The 21,829-nt window shown below is 41.7% G+C and overlaps 1 protein-coding gene and 1 non-coding gene across 3 annotated transcripts; both read right to left on the reverse strand.

The window, feature by feature from the left end:
• Positions 1–5,235: 5,235 nt before the first annotated feature.
• Positions 5,236–21,684, reverse strand: NOLC1 (nucleolar and coiled-body phosphoprotein 1). Of its 2 annotated transcripts, none has more exons than XM_010589036.3 (13): positions 21,511–21,684; positions 19,691–19,746; positions 19,437–19,576; positions 19,206–19,336; positions 18,527–18,692; positions 17,782–17,912; positions 17,526–17,661; positions 17,042–17,170; positions 16,716–16,829; positions 15,966–16,601; positions 15,672–15,775; positions 15,429–15,521; positions 5,236–15,242 (listed from the first exon to the last, which is right to left on the reverse strand). In XM_010589036.3, the coding sequence occupies exons 1-13, from the start codon at positions 21,628–21,630 to the stop codon at positions 15,084–15,086; spliced, it is 2,115 nt and encodes a 704-aa protein (XP_010587338.2). In that variant the 5' UTR covers positions 21,631–21,684; the 3' UTR covers positions 5,236–15,083. The 2 variants fall into 2 exon arrangements, with proteins under 2 accessions (XP_010587338.2, XP_023402559.2); XM_023546791.2 differs by having other exon boundaries at positions 19,437–19,579.
• On the reverse strand, positions 5,548–5,650 carry LOC111750373 (U6 spliceosomal RNA). The gene has a single exon (XR_002785517.1). It is a non-coding gene; the product is annotated as a U6 spliceosomal RNA (small nuclear RNA).
• Positions 21,685–21,829: the final 145 nt, after the last annotated feature.

A 21,829-nucleotide genomic window follows, 5' to 3' on the forward strand; every position in this document is an offset into this window, starting at 1 on the left:
TAATAGTCTGAAAATCTTTTTAACGTAGTGTATTTTATTGGAGCTCTTAGACCATTCGCACTCCATTTGATGTAATTACTGATTTAAACAGGTAAACAGTTATCATCTTGCCATTTATTTTCTAGTAAATAATTACAGATCTGTTCTTTGCTCCTTTATTCCTCCTTTCTCATTTCCTTTGGATTAATAAAGTAACTTGTATTCCAATCCTCCCCCGTATTAGCTTTTTTTTTTTTTTAATTGTACTTCAGGTGAAAGCTTACAGCTCAAGTTAATATATGTATACATATATTGTTATGTGACACTAGTTGCAAACTCTGTAATGTGACAGCACACTCCCCCTTTGCACTGCAGGTTTCCCATGTCCCTCCAACCAGCTCCTGTCCCTTCCTGCCTTCTCATCCTGTCTCCAGACAAGAGCAGCCCATTTGGTCTCCTGTATCTGCTTTAAGAAGCACAATCTTTACAAGTATTGTTTCATGTTTTATAGTCCAGCCTAATCTTTGTCTGATCTTTGGCTTCAGGAATGGTTTTAGTTCTGGTTAACAGAGCATTCGGGGGGGCCATGGCTTCATGAGTTCCTCCTGTCTCAGTCAGACCATTAAGTCTGGTCTTTTTACGTGAATTTGAGTTCAGCTCCACATTTTTCTCCTGCTCCATTAGGTACTGTCGTGTTCCCTGTCAGGGTGGTCATTGGTGGTAGCCAGGCACCATCTAGTTCTTCTGGTCTCAGGCTGATGGAGTCTCTGATTTATGTGGCCCTTTTCTCTCTTCTGCTAATATTTTCCTTGTGTCTTTGGTGTTCTTCATTCTTCTTTGCTCCAGGTGGGTTGGGACCAACTGATGCATCTTCGATGGCTGCTCACAAGATTTTAAGACTCCAGATGCCACTCACAAAGTGGGACGCAGAATACTTTCCTAATAAGCTTTGTTATGCCAACTGACCTAGATGTTCCCTGAAACCATGGTCCCCAGACCCCAGCCCCTGCTACTCTGTCCCTCAAAGTGTTTGGTTGTGTTCAGGAAACTTCTTAGCTTTTGGTTTAGTCCAGTTGTGCTGACTTCCCCTGTATTGTGTGTTGTCCTTCCTTTTGCCTAAGATGATTCTTGTCGACTCTCTAGTTAGTGAATTCCCCCCTCCTTCCCTCCCTCACTTTCGAAACCATCAAAGAATGTTTTCTTCTGTGTTTAAAACTCTTTTCTTGAGTTCTTATGATATTGGTCTCGTACAATATTTGTCCTTTTGCAACTAATTTCACTCAGCATAATGCCTTCCAGATTCATCAGTATTGTGAGATGTTTCTCAGATTCATCATTGTTCTTTGTTGTTGCGTAGTATTCCACTGTGTGTATGTACCATAATTTGTTTATCCGTTCGTCTGTTGATGGGCACCTAGGTTATTTCTGCCTTTTTGCTATTGTGAACAGTGTTGCAATGATCATGGGTGTGCATATATCTATTCGGGTGATGGCTCTTATTTCTCTAGGATATATTCCAAGGAGTGGAATTCCTGGATCATATGGTACTTCTATTTCTAACTTTTTCAGGAAGCGCAAAAGTGATTTCCAAAGTGGTTATACCATTTTACATTCCCGCCAGCAGTGCATAAGTGTTGCAGTCTCTCCATAACCTCTCCAACATTTATTATTGTGTCTTTTTTGGATTAATGCTAGCCTTGTTTGGGTGAGATGGTATCTCATCGTAGTTTTGTGTTACATTTCTTTAATGGCTAATGATCATGAGCATTTCCTCATGTATTCTTTAGCAGCCTGAATGTCTTCTTTGGTGAAGTGTATCTTCATATCATTTGCCCATTTTTTAATTGGGTTATTGGTCTTTTTGTTGTTAAAGTGTTGCAGTATCCTGTAGATTTTAGAGATTATACCCTGACCGGATATGTTGTAGCCAAAAATTTTTTCCCAGTCTGTAGATTGTCTTTTTACTCTTTTGAAGTCTTTTGATGAGCCTAAGTGTTTGATTTTTAGGAGCTCCCAGTTATCTAGCTTCTCTTCTGGTGTTTGTGCAGTATTAGTTATGGTTTGTATTCTGTTTATGCCAGGTATTAGGGATCCTAGTGTTTTCCCTATTTCTTCTTCCATGATCTTTATCATTCTAGATTTTATATTTAGGTCTTTGATTCATTTTGAGTTAGTTTTTGTACATGGTGTGAGGTATGGTTCTTGTTTCATTTTTTTGCAGATGGATATCCAGTTATGCCAGCACAATTTGTTAAAGACAGACAGTCTTTTCCCCATTTAATGGACTTTGGGCCTTTGTCAAATATCAGCTGCTCATAGGTGGATGAATTTATGTCTGGATTCTCAACTCTGTTCCCTTGGTCTATGTATCTGTTGCTGTACTAGGTGGTAGAATAGGTTCTAAAATCAGGTAGTGCGAGGCCTCCCACTTTGTTCTTTTTCAGTAATGCTTTACTTATCTGGGGCCTCTTCCCTTTCCATATGAAGTCGGCGATTTGTTTCTCCATCTTGTCAAAATATGTTGGAATTTGTATAGGAATTGCATTGTATCTGTAGATCACTTTGGGTAGAATTGACTTTTCACAATGTTGAGTCTTGCTATCCATGAGTAAGGTATGTTTTTCCACTTATGTAGTTCTCTTTTGGTTTCTTGCAGTTTTCTTTGTATAGGTTTTTTATGTCTCTGTCTTGATTTATTCCTAAGTATTTTATCTTCTTGGAGGCTATTGTAAGTGGTATTGATTTGGTGATTTCCTCTTTGAAGTTATCTTTGTTGGTGTAGAGAAATTCAACTGATTTTTGTATGTTTATCTTGTATGCTGATACTTTGTTGAAATCTACTATTAGTTCCAGTAGTTTTCTTGTGGATTCTTTGGGGTTTTCTGTGCATAAGATCATATCATCTGCAAATAGGGATGCTTCTACTTATTCCTTACCAATTTAGGTGCTCTTTATATCTTTTTCTTGCCTTATTGCTCTGGCTAGGACCTCCAGCACAATGTTGAATAAGAGTGGTAATAAAGGCATCCTTGTCTGGTTTCCGTTTTCAAGAATGCTTTCAGACTCTCCATGTAAGACGATGTTGGGTGTTTGCTTTGTATAAATGCCCTTTATTACATTGAGGAATTTCCCTTCTATTCCTGTTTTTTGAGAGTTTTTATCATGAATTGGTGTTGGACTTTGTCAAATGTCTTTTCTGCATCAATTGATAAGATCGTGGGGTTCTTATCTTTTGTTTATTTATGTGATGGATTACATTGATTGTTTTTCTAATGTTGAACCACCCCTGCATACCTGGTATGAATTCCACTTGATCATGGTGAATTGTTTTTTTGATATGTTGTTGAATTCTATTGGCTAGAATTTTGTTGATGATTTTTGCACCTATGTACATGAGGGATATTGGTCTGTAATTTTCTTTTTTTTGTGGTGTCTTTACTTGGTTTTGGTATCAGGGTTATGCTGGCTTCATAGAATGACTTCAGGAGTATTCCATCCTTTTCTATGCTCTGAAATACCTTTAGTAGTGCTGCTGTTAACTCTTCTCTGGCAGTTTGGTAGAATTCTTCAGTGAAGCCATCAGGGCCAGGGCTTTTTCTGTTGCTGTTGTTGGGAGTTTTTTTTTTAATTACCTCTTCAATTTCTTCTTTTGTTATAGGTTTATTTCATTTTTCTACCTAGGTTTGTGTTAGTTTGGGTAGGCAATGTGTTTCTAGAAATTTATCCATTTCTTCTGGGTTTTCAAATTTGTTGGAGTACAATTTTTCGTAGTATTGTTATGATTCTCTTACTTTCAGTTGGGTTCATTTTGATACTGCCCATCTCATTTCTTATTCAAGTTTTTTGCTTCCTCTCTTATTTTTCTTTCGTCAATTTCACCAGTGGTTTATCGATTTTGTTGATCTTTTCAAAGAACCAGCTTTTGGTCTTGTTGACTCTTTCAATTGTTTTTCTATTCTCTATTTCATTTATTTGTGCTCTAATTTTTTTAATTTTCTTTATGCTGGTGCCTGTGGGTTTTTTGCTGCTCTCTATTTGTTTGAGTTATAGGGCTGATGTTTTGATTTTGGCCCTTTCTGTGTGCATTTATTGCTATAAATTGACCTCTGAGCACTGCTTTTGCTGTGTCCCAAAAGTTTTCATTCTTATTTGATTCTATGAATGTCTTTATTCCGTCCTTGATTTCTTCTATAACCCAGTACTTTTTGAACAAGGTATTGCTCAGTTTCCATGTATTTGATTTTTTTTCCTTGCTTTTTCTGTTATTGATTTCTACTTTTATGACTTTATAGTCAGAAAAGATACTTAGTAATATTTCACTGTTTTGGATTCTATTAATGCTTGCTTTGTGGCCTAATATGTGGTCTATTCTGGAGAATGTTTCATGTGCGTTGGATAAGAAAGTATACTTGGGTGCTGTTAGGTAGAGTGTTCTGTATATGTCTAGGAGATCAAGTTGGTTGACAGTGGCATTTAGATCTTCCATGTCTTTTCTGAGCATCTTTCTAGATGCTCCACTGAAAGTGCTGTGTTGAAGTATCCTACCACTATTGTGGAGCTGTTTCTCTTTTCAACGCTGTTAAAAGTTTGTTTTATGTATTTTAGGGCCCTGTCATTGGGCATGTAAATATTTATTATGGTTATGTCCTCCTGGTGTATTGACCCTTTCTTTAATCATTATATAGTGCCCTTCCTTACCCTTTGTGGTGGATTTAACTTTAAAGTCTATTTTGTCAGAAATTAATATTGCTACTCCTGCTCTTTTTTGATTGCTGTTTGCTTGATTTATTTTTTCCATCCTTTGAGTTTTAGTTCATTTGTATCTTTGGGTCTAAGGTGTGTCTCTTGTAGGCAGCATATAGACCGATCTTTTTTTTTCTAATCCATTCTGTCACTCTTGTCTCTTTATTGGTGCATTTGGTCCATTTACATCCAGTATAATTATTGATAGATATGAGTTTAGTGCGGTCATTTTGATGTATTTTTTTTGTGTTGTTGACAGTTTCTTTGTTCCACTTAATTTTCTGTTCTGTGTTGCTTTTATTTATGTATTTTCTTTTCATTATTTTCATTGTCTTTGATTTTGTATTTGTTGAGTCTTTATGCTTTTCTTATTTTTTATTTTGATATGTATGTTTGTTAGTTTCCTTTGTGGTTACCTTAAAATTAACCTCCATTTTTCTAAGTTTAAACCAATCTTTTATTTCTTGATATCACCTTACCTTCCTCTCCATATCAAAGTTCTATGACTGCACAATTTAGTCCCTCCTTTTTTTTTTTTTTTGATGTTGTCATCTTTTATATAACGACATCTCTATTTCCCCATTTTCAGTGTTTTAGCTTTGACTTATTTTTGTGACTTTCATATCTGGGTTTATATCTTGTTGTTCTGTCCTGTGTTCTAGTCTTGGGTTGTAATCTGATATTATTGATTGTCTAGCTGAAGGACCTCCTTTAGTATTTCTTGCAATTTTGGTTCGGTTTTTACACATTCCCTTAATTTCTGTTTATCTGGGAATGCCCTAATTTCACCTTCATATTTGAGAGAGTTTTGCTGGATATATAATTAAAAATATGGAACTCTTCAACACTTTGCATGTTATCCTTGTGTAGGGGCCAAGCTAATCTTCTCTGTACCATTCCAATTTTTGTATACATGCTACTGAAGCAAACACCCTTATTGTATTCTTTTTAACAGTTGCTTCATATTCCATTATAACGTTATTGAAATACCTTCACAATTCAGAATTTTTTGAAACATGGCTTTTGCCATTTACTAAGATATATGCCTGCAGGAAGTGAGAAGAGCTTCCACCCATCAGCAGCTGGGTGACTACTTCACCTTATTTCTTAACACATCAGTTTTAAGGATTCTCTGATACAGAAGCGAACTCAAGATCTGCTGCCTCCCCTAACCTTTTCAGAAATCATTTTGGGATACACAGGTAAAAGAAGCCCTTGTCTTCCCAAGTGAATAAGTTTCCCAAAGACTGATGATGTAAATTTGAAAATGAATTCAGTATATATTTTGAAAATGGTGGCAAACGTGTAATAGTAATTACGATAAAATATAATTTTTGAAAAATACTCCAAATATACATTTCAAAAACAAGTGGAGTCCCAGTAAACAAGGTAAAGTATACATCTGAAAGGAGATTCAAATATTCACTTGAAAAGAAAGGCAGTCCCAGTATTATATTCAGAGCTTTTAACCTGTTGTGAAAACATTGGTGTTACCAAAAAAGCATTTATGATTTTTTTGTAAAATTATTGCTCAAGACATTGTCCATAATTATTCAAGCCTCTTATAATAAGGACCTTTATGACAATTTTTTTTTTTTTTTTAGAATTAAGTACCACCAGGAATAGTTGTGTCTCTATATGCTTCCTTATCTTTTGGGGATAATTATCAAACCTATTATAGTCCCCTCTTTGCTTTGGCTGCCAGGAGCCTCTGAGTTAAATTTAATGTTCAAAGTCAATAACTGTATCGACCTAAGTTTATGATGGTTACTTCCTCCTATGTTTTATGTTTTAAATCATCTATTTTAATGGTTTTAACGCCTTATTAGTGAGCTTCTTCAAATTTCTCTTTGAAATAGCACTTTAAAAAACAAATACTAGGTGAAAGCCACTTTACATTAATTGTCTATAATCCATAGACAGTCCCGCACTATGAATTTTATTACCTCCATTTTATAGGCAACTGTAGCATAGTGTTAAGGGCATGAATTCTGGAGTCCGACTGGCTGGATTTAAATCTCAGCTCTACCTGTCTGTGTAAACTCAGACAAGTAATTAACCCTTCTTTGCCTCATTTTCTTCTTCTGTAAAATATGAATAATATTTCACAAGGTTGTCATGAGGATTACATGAGGTATGCTTATAAAATTTATAGTGCCTGGCTTGTTGTAAGCACTTAATCATTATTATTATTATTTACACATAAGGAAGCTGAGATGAAACCAACAGAGTACTACAGCCTAGTACCACACAACTAGTAGTGCTGGAATTAAAATACAGGGCCATTTGGTCCTTTCCATTGCACTCTGCTGCCTTCCTCAGGATAGGCTGTAAAAGAGGAAACAAAACCTTTTAGAACCCCCCAGGACCCTGCCTTGTTCTGTAGTTGCTTTGGCACTAATGATGGCTCAGCATCATTGTACCTGGGACTGCTTTCTCGGTCCTGCTCTCTGGTGATCCCTCCAGTAACCTGGAGTTCTTGCTTGGGCTTGCAGATGCAGTTTGGTCTCCTTCTGCTAAGAGTCTCTGGGAACACATCTTAGGGTTCACGGCCCCCATAGCCACCCTTTCCCTTTGGTCTTATTACCCACCTTTGCTCTGTCCCCCACCCTTCTCTTTCCCTAAGGTTTCTCCCCATTTCACCTGTTGCAAGTAAACAGAGTCCTCCTTAAAAATACCCTTTTTATATGGTGAAATACAATAAGCATAAATGTGCAGCTTAATGAATTATTCTAAAGTACCACGCAATTAAAGAAATAGTACATTGTCTGTGCCCTAGATGCCCCCCTTATACCACTTCCCAATCACTCGTTCCCCTAAAGGTAACCAGTATCCTGATTCTCACGGTAATCATTTCCCTAGTCTTTATAACTTCACCATCTAAATATGCATGTCTAAATACTATAGTTTAATTCTGATTTTGAATATTATATATACAAAATCATACTGTGTCTGTATGTTGTTGTTATTGTTGTTGGTAGGTGCCATCGAGTCAGTTCTGACTCATAGTGACCCTAAGTACAACAGATCGAAACACTGCCCAGTCCTGGGCCATCCTCACAATCGTTGTTATGCTTGAGCCCATTGTCACAGCCACTGTGTCAATCCATCTTGCTGAGGGTCTTCCTCTTTCACTGACCTTGTACTTTACCAAGCATGATGTGCTTCTCCAGGGACTGATCCCTTCTGAGAACACGTCCAAAGTATGTGAGATGTGGTCTTGCCATCTTTGCTTCTAAGGAGGATACTGGTTTTAATTATTCCAAGACAGATTTGTTCGTTCTTTTGGCAGCCCGTGGTATACTCAATATTCTGCGCCAACACAGTTCAAAGGTGTCTATTCTTCTTCGGTCTTCCTTATTCATCATCCAGCTTTCGCGTGCATATGAGGCGATTGAAAACACCATGTATTGGGTCAAGCACACCTTAGTCTTCAAAAGTGACATGTTTGGTTTTCAACACTTTTAAAGAGGTCTTTTGCAGCAGATTTGCCCAATGCAATGGGTCATTTTATTTCTTGACTGTTGCTTCCATGGGTGTTGATTATGGAGCCAAGTAAAATGAAACCCTTGACATGTGTATATGTATATATAAATATGTTTCATTTGACTTCTTTTGCTCAATATTGCTTATAAATGTAATGTTGCTGTATTTGTAGTTTGTTCATTCTAATTGCTATACAGTGTTTCACTGTATAAATACAGCACAATTTATTCATTCTATGCTGAAAGACATTTGAGTTGTTTCCATTATAATGAATAATGTTGCTTATAGGTATTCTTGTAGATATCTCTGGTACACATATACACAAATTTCCCTAGGCAGTGTATATCCCTAGTATCAGAGTTTCTAGGTCATTAACTAATCTGTTGCCGTCGAGTCAATTCCAACTCATCTCTACAGGACAGAGTGCAATTGCCCCATAGAGTTTCCGAGGAGCACCTGGTGGATTTGAACTGCCGACCCTTTGGTTAACAGCTGTAGCTCTTAACCATTGCACTACCAGGATTTCCTCCAGGTCATTGGGCATGCGTATGTTGATCTTTAGAGGATATTGCCAAATTTCTTTCCAAACTAGTTTTATCAATTAACACCCCAACCAGCAGTGTAGGAGAGTAACACTGAGCCCTTTCTCTGTGGACACTTGCTAAAAGGTTTGTTCTCCTGCTAAAAACTCCATAAACCAGCCTGGTTTCAAAGAAGTTAACAGGATTCTAGAAGTCCTGGGTGGTGTAAATGGTTAACATGCTCAGCTGCTGTCTTAAGTTATCTAGTGCTGCTATAACAGAAATACCACAAGTGGATGGCTTAACAAACAGAAGTTTATTCTCTCACCATCTAGTAGGCTAGAAGTCCAAACTCAGGGTGCCAGTTCCAGGAGGCGGCTTTCTCTCCCTGTTGGCTCTGGAGGAAGGTCATTTTCGTCAATCTTCTCTTGGTCTAGGAGATTCTCTGTGCAGGAACTCCGGGTCCAAAGCACTGTTTTCTTGGTGGTATGAGATCCCCATGTCTCTCTGCTGGCTTCTCTCTTTTATATCTCAAAAAAGATTAGCTTAAGACACAACCTAATCTTGTAGATTGAGTCCTGCCTCATCAACATAACTGCCACTAATTCCATCTCAGTAACATCGTAGAGATAGGATTTACAACACATAGGAAAATCACATCAGATGACAAAATGATGGACAACACTAGGAATTATGGCCTAGACAAGTTGACAGATATTTTGGGGGGCCACAACTCAATCCATGACAGTTGCCAACCATGTTGGCAGGTTAAAAATTTGCAGGTTGGAGGTTCAAATCCACCCTGAAGCACCTCAGAAGAAAGGCATGGTGATGTCTTTCCCAAAAATCAGCCATTTGAAAGCTCTACGGAGCACCGTTCTGTTCTGACATACATGTGGTACTCTGACACACAAGTTGTAATCGACTCAGCAGCCACAGGTTTATGGGGGCAGTAGAGGTTCAGTGGTAGGATTCTTGCCGTCCATGCAGGAGACCTGAGTTTGCCTGTCAGTGCACCTCATACACAACCATCACCCGTCAGTGGAGGCTTGCATGTTGTTACAATGCTGAACAGGTTTCACTTCCAGAACAAGACTGACTAGGAAGAAAGGCCTGGTGATCTACTTCCAAAAGTCAGCCAATGAAAACCTTACAAATCACACCGGTTACTTCAATAGTGCATGATGTCTGCATGAGCCGGGGCCAACTGCACAGCAGCTAACAAGATTTTGGAAAGTCAGGCAGCAATGTCATTATTTTACAAATAGAGATACTGACAGTCCAGAAAGGGAAGTGAGTTGCCCAAAGTTACCAGTGAGTCCACAGCAGGACAGGGACTAGAATCCAGGACTCCAAACTCCTGCTTCAATGCCCTTCTCACCACTCTGCTGTCTCAAAACTATTCACTGATGATATCCTAATTTGTATCCCCAGTCCTGACCCCTTCCCTGAGTTCTAGATGAAAAAATCTCCACTGACTCCTCAACATTTTCACTTAGGTGACTCCAAAGTACCTCAAACATGTGCCAAACTGCTTTTCCAGCATCTCCCATCTCAGTGAATGCCCCACTTTGTGAAAAACCCAGAGCCCTGTCAAGGCCTGGGGGAGGTTGGGGGCACCATGATGGATATCAAGGTTCCTCTACAAGGAACATTACCTGCCACTGGCTTTCAGGTACCAGGTGGCTTCTCATAGACAGGCGTCCCTGGATGTTTCCTGATGCTTAAGACTCAGGGACCTTGTTAACCAGCTTGGGGAAGGAGATGATGAGGAGTAGGAAGTGGGATCAGAGTCCCTCAGATTTGATGAAAATAAGGCAGTGTGACTCCTTGTACACTTTGTGAAAATAGACTCATACCTGCCAAGTATAAAAGGTCAGGCTTGGCCTCTCAGCTCCAGACTGACCCTTCCACTGACTCATCCTTTTGGTTCTTTCATACATTTTATTGTCTTCCTCCCCCAGACAAGAATGTGAGCTCCATGAGGGTAGTGATTTTTGTCTAGCTTGTTCATGGCTATATCCCCAGCACCTGGACCAATGTCTGGCATATTAGACACCCAATAAGTTTTGATTCAAATATTCAAATAAATGAAGAAACTTCATCCCCCTTTCCTCCAAGGCTTTTCCCTTGGTCCCTACACCAGAACTTCTTTCCCTTTTCCTAGGCCCCGTAAGGAAAGAAGAGGATCATGGGTATCTTCTGCATCATCTTACACACAGACATCATTTTGGGTCTCTAAATTGGGTCTCTTTCCCTCTGCAAACAGGGCAAGGAAAATAGTAAAGGATCCAGACCTAACCCATTCTCCACTTTCCAGAACCAGGAATCCTCAAAGGAGGGCCTGTGTCTTATTCATCCCTGTATCCAAAGGCTCAAGGCAGGTGCTCCGAGTTTGTTGACTGGAATTGCAGGAAGGAGAATGTCAAGGTTCAACAGTTTAGTTCAGCTCTCGACACAACGGGCAAGGGCCCCACCTACTGGTCTCTTTAGTAACTGCAGTTTGAGCCGCCACTGCGGAAAGCAGGGCACCTGAGAACTCCTGGTGGTGAATTACCAAGGAACGCTGCTTTCCCAGAAGCAGTATTAGCACCAGGAACACTGCACTGAACTATCAAGCTCCTAATATACTCAGGTAAACAAAATAAAGTGCTAAGTCCTGATCTGGGTACAAAAGGCCATTGAATCCTGTCAGACTTTGCATTATATTGTCCCCACCTCCCACGCACCCTCTACTTGTGCCACTCAGAAATGCTTGCATTTTTCCACATTTAGTCTCTGCACTAGCAGTTTGCTATTCCTAAAGGTCTCCTTCTCCCACAGGAAAATACTTCCTCTTCCTTGCGTAGTATGTGCTTTCTCACACCTGGCAAATTGCTCTCTCTTCAGAATCCTAGGCCAGGGTAAACCAAGTCTTTTCCTGCTTATTCCCTTGGGGTGTTCCTCTGGTGCCCTCATTTGACAGGGCTCTGTATGGCATAATGCCTGACTTCCCTCACTAGACTTTCGGCTTTCAAGGAGTTCTATCACTGATACACTCAAAAAATATTGAATACATGTAGCTTGATTTTTAGACAGAAGACAGAGACTTGGATTCTTATCTCAATAGGCTAAGTTTCAGTTTTATCAACCCCCAGGCAAATTATTTGATACTCTGGGCTGTTTCATCTAGTTCAGTGGTTCTCAGTGAATGTGCTAGAAAATTTGCTAAACTGCCTCACTTATATAACACATTAGATGCATATAGGTAGCAGGTTCAGCTTTCCCAGACCGAAGGGGGAAAGGAAGTCTGTTAAGTTAAATAAGCAAACTAAGACTGGGAAGGGTTATGTTTACCAAATGCAAAAGAAAAAACAAGCCACAGCTTTACCATCAACAGTAAGCTCACAAATTATTCATCCCTTTTAAGGAGAAAAGTTAATGGAGGTATATCATAGCCCATTTTAAAATGAAAATACCAGAAAAACAAATATTTGCAACCCATGATTGAGGGCTGACCTTCTATTGATATATCAAGAGCACTTACAAACCATTATGAGAAATCATCCAATTGAAATATGGACAGAGTCAATCACACTTCAACAGAAAGGAAAATACAAATGGCTTTACATTTATAAGAGAAATGGAAAGTAAAACAACATTGAGATAGTACTTCCATTAATCCAAGTGCCAAAGATCAATTTGGTAATAGTGCTAGCAAGCGACACTTTTCATAAATTATTGTTGGAACTGCAAATCAGTTATCTGGAGGGCTGTCTTGATCAAAATGCTAAATGCTATATCCTGTTGAGCCAGCAATGACTTCTAGGAGTTTTTCCTATAAAAATATCCACGTATACCGCACCGTCTACCAATAATGCACTATTCATACTATTTCCATACAATGGAGTAATGCGCGGTCATTAAAAACAAGCTGTGTTCTGCTATGAAATCAGCTCAAAAGTTATAAAACAAGGTACATAGCAAACTACCATTTGTGCAAGGGAAAAGTGGGAAGGATACACATACACATAGTATTGCACACACAGACACTCTCTGGAAGCAGACACAAGAAACCGGCTCCAGGAACCAGGGCTAAGATGAGAAGGAAATCTAATTTCCACTTTTGTATGACTAAATGTTAACAAGCACATTTGAAATACGTGCATGGGGGCGGAATATCGTTTGTTTCTTTTCAAATACTCTTAGACTAGCAGTTTTTAACACCAGTTGCACATTAGAATCACCTGTCTGCTTTAAGGAATACTAACACCCAGGTCCCATCAGGGAGTACAAGTCAACTGGCCTGGGAATGGGATCCTGGGTGTCAGTGTTTTTTAAAATTCTAATTTGAAGCCGGTATTACGAAGCACTGATTTAGACCAGGTGATGGCAAACTTTTTCTGTAAAGGGCCAGATAGCAAACATTTTAGGCTTTGTGGGCCACATCAAGTCTCTGTCACCCTATTTTCCCCCCTAATCTCTTTAAATATGTAAAAATCATTCTTAGTTCTTAGGCAATACAAAAATAAGTCTTGGGCCAACTCCCAACTTAGACTATGCACAGGCTGAAATACTGCCTGGAAGACACCATGAGCAAAAGTGTTGCCAGTCAGACTCAGCAAGCTGCTGCCAAGAAGCCTCTGCAGTGAACCCAGATGTGGACCCCAGTCCTCAAACTGGGAGCCAAGTTGTCTTGTTTGGTGGGAGGCAGAAAGGGTGTGGACTCACTTGCAATAATACTCCCAAAGACACATTATAAACCAGCTCATTTATTATTTCATAGTAAGACATGTAACTTTCACCATGCAGACTGAAGTAGCTATGTCAGCATGAACAGTGCATCTTCTTCCTAGAGGCAGTTTCATGGATCAAGTTATCAGGTTAGGGAGCATGGAATCCAAACAAAGGGAGGTTAACCTGAAGTCCTACATCCCATCCTTGAGATCTTCGGACACACTTTCCCACCACAGGGATAGCCCAGCCTCCACAGAGCTCGCTGACTCTTCCCTCCTCACTTGTTGACTGGGCACTGCCTACGGTCACAGCTTTACACTCAGCCAGCTTGCCCTGGGTGTCACCCATCATCTCTGCTTGCTGTCTGTTACTGTTAAGTTCAATGTTACTGACATTTTAGTTTCTTAAGGGGGCACACCAATTACTCCTATGTACCAACTACCAGACACAAAATCCTGTTATGATGCTCTTTGAACCCCACTATACTCATTTTACTAGCTAATATGTTTTATAAAGGCCACTTATAAACTCACCTAATGTAACATTAATTCCTACTGAAGACTGAGATTTTTAAGTAAAGATAGTTGAATTGTCCCCCCCACCACCACCACCACTTTCTTGATCAGTGATCCCCAACTATTTCTGAGTCAATAAGAACAATTTTACGTCATGACTGCTACCAAGACAGAAATACCAAGTGATACGTGTCTTTCAGAATAAATTAATGTTATTTTGTTCTCTAAATGTAAAAAAAAATGAGAAAATGCAGTCCTCAAAGTTTTAAAAGCTTCTCTGGTAATCAGTGACCTAAACTATAACATTTAAGAACTTGGTACTCAATACTAGTAACGGTTGTCAAAAAATACCTTTCAACAAAAGAAAAAGTTTTAAGCTTCCAAAAAAAAACCCAAAAATGTTATTACAGACATTATGTAATAGTGATTAAAATCACAAACAAAATATTCAGACTGAGCCACGGTGTTCATACCATACGAGAATTTTGCCTGTCACAAAACAGTGAATTTTATCCCCCAGAAGTAGGTAGGTCCATGCTGACTGAAAACTTCAGTCCCAGACCTCAGGAATGCGAATGAACTGCACAGTGCATGCGTGACACACATGTATAAATAAGCCATGCTTTCACTGCCCCTCACCAGGGCTGTGAGCGGTGGGAAGGATGAAATGTGAATCACATAGGCAGAAATCTCCTTTACGTAGATTATTAAAACCTACACACAACCTTTATTACTCCTTGGGCAAAACTTAACCTGTGGGAGCCCGCCTCTGAAAATTGTAACAAAAATCAACAGGAAGTGATTTAATATAAAATATATAAATTTCTCAGTATGAGGACTTCCACAGTACAGGCAGAAAGGGATGAGAATTAAAACAAATTTTCTTAAAAATTAACACTCCCCTTAGCATGCCCCTGCTACTCAACACTCAAAAACAATTCTGTACAAAACTAGGAACACAGAAAAGGACCAGAGAGGATGTTACGTTGCAAAGTCTTAGTATTTACTCTAAGCTGCTGTCTTAACCCAGACCTTCCCCCAAGACAGCTGAGGGTTACAGGTCCATGAGGCAATGAGAGTGGTCCTGGAGCAGCACCCCTGCTTCACCAGAGATGATACCAGGTCATTCGCTGTCAAACTTAACGGAATTGACCTGGACGGAGATGGCGCCTCCCCGGTAGCTGCCCCGCTTCTTCTTGGTTTTCTCATGCCGAAAGGATTTGCCTTTGGTGAACTTCAGAACCTGATTGGCTCGTTCCCCCCAGTCTCCGACTGCACCTCGCTGGTAGATAAAAAGAGGTGGTCACCACACAGGAGCCCAACACCAGGTTCCTGTTGCTTTCTTCTCATTCTATGCCCTGCTCAAGGCAACCTGATCCCAGAGAACTGCTCACCAACCTGAACCACAAGCTGTCCTCTTTCCTGCTGCACCGCCCTCAAGAGTCAACAACGCCCTCTCTCCTCTCACCTTGGCATCAAAGGAGTTGTCTGCCACTCGTGCATCTACCTCAATTTCCTCCTCCTTGACCCTTCGGAATGGGGATGATGCCCTTTTCTCACCCTAAAGAATAAAGTAGGAAATTAAAAACCCTCCTGAGCTACACACATGTGCACGTGTGCCAGACCAGGCAGAGAGCTGTCAAAAAGAGCCCCAGATTTTTCTTTCTACTTTTAAGGGGCTGGCTCCTCAGAAGAAACTGAGACGACTTACTTTCTTCCTTTTTGGAAATGTATTGGGGGTCTGGAGCTTAGGCTTTTTGACTCGAGGAGTCCCTGCCTCCTTGGCAGCCTCAGGATTCTGCTTCCGCTTCTTTCCTGAACGAAAAAAACAAAAAGCTAGACTCAGTGGAGACAAGTTTCCTCTCCTCCTCCCAGATTCCCATGCTGAAGGTCTGCAACTAGAAACTTAGTGGTGTCTCTCCTCTTCCTATTCCAGCCCCTAAGACTATACCCCATCCTGATTTGCGGGGGTAAAACCCAGAAGGCAGGTTCTCTGGATACAGACCTGGCTTGGAAACTGCCACCGCATCCTCCTCCTCATTGTTGTCTCCGCCTGCTTTTCCATTCTGGGCAGTTAGTACAGAGGTGCCATTGGCCTTGGGAGCTTGTGGTTTTGGAGTGGCCTTGCCCTTGGGCTTCTCCTCTTCCTCTTCACTGGAGTCATCAGAGGAAGAACTGCTGCTGCTCTCAGCCTCTACTTTTTTTTTGGAAGCTGGCTTGGAAGGGGTCACAGTTCCTGCTGCCTTTTGCAGTGTCCTTTTAACGGGGGGGTTAGATGCCTTCTCTTCCTCCTCTGCCTCACTGCTAGAGCTGTCGGAATCAGAACTGCTATCCCCACCTCCCTGAGGGGTCTGTTTGGCAGGCAGAGATGAAGCTGCTTTGGCTGTCACCTTGGACTTGGGAGTGGCCACAGTTGTCTTTGTTATCTTCTCCTCCTCCTCCTCACTAGAACTGCTCTCCTCTTCACTGGAGCTGCTATCAGCCTTTCTGGGCAGAGATTTCTGGCCACTCCCTGCAGGCTGCTTGGGAGTTGCAGCTGGTTTAGCTGCAGGCTGTTTGGTAATGGCAGGTGGCTTACTTGAGGGACCTTTGGTGGTGTTGACTGGCTTGGCAGGAGCTTCATCCTCAGAGCTGTCAGAGTCTAGACACAGAGGGTCCAGAATGAACAGCTCCCCAAAGCAGATTCAAGGAGGTCCTTGTAGCAGCTGCCCAAGGGAGCGGGTATCCCACTGCTGAGGGCCTCCACCTGTCTTACCTGAGCTGTCTGAAGAACTCTCTGATGCCTTCTTTGCTGGAGCTGGTTTAGGGGTTGCTTTAGAGATAACTGCCTTAGCTGAGGGTTTCTTCTTCTCTTCCTCAGAACTTGAATCTGGGGAGAACCTGTGACATTATACTGGGCCCAGAGCTCCAACCCAACCAGAAGTGCCATCAAAAAGAGAATGTGAAAACAAATCCAGAGCCTTAGCTCTGTCTTGCTTTGGTGAAATGCCAGAGAGGGACCAGAGCATTTCTCCCTTCCTGACTGCTCATATCCTCCCCTCTGACCCATTTTCGGGGGTATGTTACATCCCTCAGACTCACCAGACTCATCACTGCTGTCCTCACTGCTTTCCTCAGGCTGTTTCTTCTCTGCAGCCTTCTTGGGAGGCTGGGTCCCCAGGGTCTTCTTTAGTGGAGGAGTAGAAGGTGGGGGTACTGAACTGTAGGGACCTGTTTAAGAGGAACAGTGTGGTGGTTTAAAAGTATTTCCACAAATTCTTTGCTACTGCTCCCTTCTAGCAATGAAGCTTAATTCCCCTTCCCTTGAGTGTGGGTTAGAATTAGTGACTCGCTTCTAACACACAGGCCGTGGCAGAAGTGGCGACAAATCCGAGACTGGGTCTTAAAAGCTATTGTGGTTTCTTCTTTGCTCTTTCTAAGATCACTTGCTCTGAGAGAAGCCAGCTGTCATGTCATGGGGACACTCCAGCAGCTCTATAGAGAAGTCCACATGGCAATTGCAGAGGTCCTTTAGCAACTGGGCCCTGGCCACAGTCCTGCAGCTTGACTCCCCATGTCCAGTCACCTGTTTTTTTCTTTATGGGTTTCTTCTGCTCCTTTTCCTCCTCACTGGAGGAGTCTTCACTGCTGGAACTGTTCTGGGCAGGGGCGACAGCAGCTTTCACTGGGGCCTTGGCCACCATTTGCTTTTTAGGTACAGTCTGTGTCAGAGAGAAAATCAATTACCCCAGGAATAATGCTGACCCAACCAGTCCTGCCAGAGTACAGAGTCAAGCACCCCCAACCCTGACACCCCTTCTCTGGTAAGTTATGGTATAGACCTTCTTAGAGATGACTGCTGACTTCTCATCCTCTGAGTCATCACTACTACTGCTGCTGCTGCTGCTGCTGCTGCTGTTATTGCCAGCTGCTTTGCCATTGGCTACTTTAGGTGTTGCTTGAGCTGGCGTTCCTAGAGGAAAAGAGAGTGTAAGGGATAACGAGGCAAAGCAGAGGCCGTGAAAGCTCTCCTTCCTATTTGCTCAGAACTTAGAGGGGTCTATTGGTTCTCTTATCTTTGGAACAGCCATGAAGGAAACTGCCATCGTTTACTGTGTCGAAGAATGGCTTCTCATCCAATTTCATGAATAAAACTTTCTAAAAAAGGAAGTTACGGTACAGATAATTTAAATATGTCCTCTTAAGTCCTCCATGACAAATTCCATTCAGAGAAGCTCTGTAAATCACAACCTAACCTCCAACGTGGGAGAAATTACAGAAGGAAAAAAAAAAATCCCATTCATCCTATGAAGGGGCGGGGGGAAAAAATAGCACTGAAGAGCACCGAGAACAGATATATAAGGGGTCCCAGTGGAATGGGATTTATGGGAACATAAAATGTCTATGAAATATAACTAAAAGAATGCCAAACAAGTACCATCTTTACAAAAAAAAAAAAAAAATGACATTAATCAATACCTCCATTTCAACAACTAGTACCACTCCACCCTTGCACCTAATGAGCCTAATTAACACCAGTTGCCAAGGCAACCTGCTCCCCAGCCCAGGCTCTTAGAGAAACTGTACCTGGTTTGGATGGGGCTCTAGCCTGAGCTTTAGCTGTCACAGGTGTTGTCTTTGGCTTCTGGTTCTTCGGTGCCTCATCCTCTGAGCTTGAATCAGAATCAGAATCAGAGTTCTCAGCTTTCTTGAGGGGAGCTTTGGCTGTCTTGGCTTGGGGCTTAACTCCCTTCTGTTAGGAAACACACAAGTAGGACAATCAGCAAGTACTTCTGGGTACTCAAAGGACATCCTAGTGTACAGGGCTTTCTAAGCCCTTTTTATTTTTTAACAGATAATGGAGCAGCAAGAGAAAGGGAAAGCTGAGGAGAAAAGCAGATGAAAAAGGCAACCAACTGTTAATGAGAAACAAAAGTTCAGCCACTTGACGTATCAGTTCTATCCCTGCTGGCCCCTGCCAAGAGTTTCCAGTACCTATCTACAAAATGCTCTCTCTTTTATTGTCAGAGCCCCAGACAGTCAATCAGAGAAGCAAAAATACCTCCAGATTTGAAGCTCAACTTCATCTTCGCACATCCGTTCCGGACCTCATACTTCTATTACCTCCCAGAAAGTCACTAGATTTTCTTCCTCACAGTCACCTGCCTCACACCCAGCACCACCTCTTGGTCACAAGCTAGAAGTCAAGAATTTAGGTTTCTTTCCAATTCCATAAGCAACCCCTTCCTTTCCCAAAACTGCAAACCTGGACAGGCTTCTTCTTTTTGTCCTCTTCCTCCTCCTCGTCACTGGATTCTTCACTGCTGCTGCTCTCTGATGCTTTGGCTGCAGCCTTTCCAGGATGCTGAGGAAGACTGGCCTGCTTGGCAGCTATAGCTGAACAGCACAGGCACCAGTAAGAGTTAGCCATGTGGAACAGAAAGGCTACAAATCCTTTTCCTGGAACCACCACCCCAAGCCCCCTGCCCTGCCTTACCAGCCTTTTTAGCTGGAGGCACTTGGGTTTTTTCCTCCTCGCTGCTATCCTCACTGCTGTCACTGGATGAAGTCTTCTTCTTAGCCTTCTGAATTACTGGCCCGTTTGCCTGTAACTTCCGCTTTGGGGCCTTAGCAGACCTGCTGAAGTCAATGACGCTAACTTCTGGGGCACCAGGACCTTCCCAAACCAAGGAACACAGCCCAAACCGCCCAGTGGGAGAATACAGACAATGTGGAACAGGGAAAGCTTACTTGAGCCAGAAACTATAGATGTCCAAGAGGGAAGAGGCGTTGGCATCCTGACGGGTCTGTAGGGGAAAAGAAAAAGAGCCAAGCAAAAGTTTTATACTGGTTATTTTAGGAGAGATCAAATGTTCCGTTATGCTTTAAATGCTACCTACTAATCCTGTGACTAAATTTAGTACAAACATTAAATTTTCATAAGACTTCTCCTACTTGCACACATTAAGGAAAAAAAAATTCCATTTGTGTATTTCCCAAAACTTGGGGCATTCCTGTGGTTTGTGGTACTATCTATCTTCCTGCCTATTTATCCACTATCAAAACCTTACAAAACATGCATTCTCTTTACCAATGTGTCATCTAGGAATGTATCCTTACTCATAAAACAAGGGCACAAACATTTATACAAGAAAATGTTTACTGTGTTTGGTTTGTACTACCAAATTGCTGAAAACAAGACTCCAAAAGAAAATTAGTAAATAAGCTACCAGTCGAGTCAATTTCGACTCATAGCAACCCTACAGGACAGAACTGAACTTAATCTCTGAGAGTGTTTTCTTCTCTATAAAATGAAGATAATACTACACATCTCATTAAGTTGATCATAGGATAAAAAATAATGCATATAAAAGAATTAGCATCCAATCCTTAGTAAACTCTCCACGATTAATAGTTTCTGTCTCATAAGACCAAAGAATTCTAACTCTGAAAGACCCAACTCTATCCAACCCATTGTGGAAACACTTTCTGCAGTCCCCCTAACAGTCAATACAAAATTGATCCAATAAAAAAAAAAAAGGGCAGTTATATCAACTTACAAGGCAGGTTATCCCAGCTTAAGGAAGTTCTTTCTGAAGCTGATCTAATCACCTCCTTTCAAAGACTGATTCTGCCACAAAGGACAAACCTACCTTCTCAATCATGTTATTACACATGCTTAAGACTACTATTCTACCCTTCTCTGCAGGGGTTTTCCCATGCAGTCATGTCTGCTTTCATTGAGATGTGGATTCCAAATCTATCATATTCCTGGTTATCCTTCTCCTACACATGTTTGGAGCATCTAAGTTACCATAACTATATCAACCGTTTTTACTCATTGATGCTTGCAGCACATCAGGCACTACGATTGCCACTTTGTATACATCATCTGGCTGAAACTCACAAAAATTCTATCAAGTGGATGATGTAGAACTACAAATACTCAGAGAGGTTAGTCAAACTGCCCGGGTTTCTGGGCCTGATCTTAAACCTAACTTTGATTCCATAAGCCGAAACTCTAAGCCCACTGCTATGCCTGCTTGGTAGAGCCATGATATACTCAGCCTTTGTTTCAATATCACTAAGAGCAGAACCCTGCCTCTACTTTCGTTCATTTTCTTCTTTACTCACAAAAACCCTTGCTTTCATTTCTGAAGCAATTTCACTCGTCTTTAAGTCTCGGACAATTGCGAATTACAGGTCAATTCACGCTTTCCCTCGGCTAACGAAAAGCCTAAAAAGCGCCACCAATACCCTTGGACACCAAGCTTCCCCCAAGATCACAGCCAGCCCACGTGACCTGGACCACGCGGGCCCCACACTGCAGCCGTTGCACGGCTCACCAGGAAAATGTAACAAGACTCAGCGCTATCTAGTCAAACCTCGTGAAAAAGGAAGTGCCGAGGCTTTGGACTTTCCCCGGTCACCGCCGAGAGCTCGGCACAAAGGTCCTGCAGACACTCGACTGGCGGATTCCACATACCTCCCTACCCGGAACCCTAAGCATGTCAAGGCCCAGAGCTTTGTGGTCATCCCTCCCCAACCCGCGCCCCAAGCCCGGGACTCACAGCGCCTGTCGCCTTGGCGAACTTGTTAGCCACTTCTGACAGTTGGTTGTCGCGCAAGAAGCCGAGCACTAGGGGATACAGGTCGCTAGGAACCACGCGGCGCAAACCGGCGTCCGCCATCCTCCAGGATACGCGCGTCACTACGGTTGCCCACGCAGCACGATTTAGAAACTCAGGAACACAAGGGGGAGGGCTCGCGTGACGTCATTGCGCCGCGCGGGCGCATACCGGAAGTGTGGTATTCTACATAGCAGTCCCACCTCCGCCTCCGAGGTAGGGTCAAGGAGGAAATCTACAAATTTCTTCCGGTCCTACGCGT

This window comes from Loxodonta africana, chromosome 16 (genome assembly GCF_030014295.1).
Source record: "Loxodonta africana isolate mLoxAfr1 chromosome 16, mLoxAfr1.hap2, whole genome shotgun sequence".
In the NCBI taxonomy this organism is placed as follows: Eukaryota; Metazoa; Chordata; class Mammalia; order Proboscidea; family Elephantidae; genus Loxodonta; species Loxodonta africana.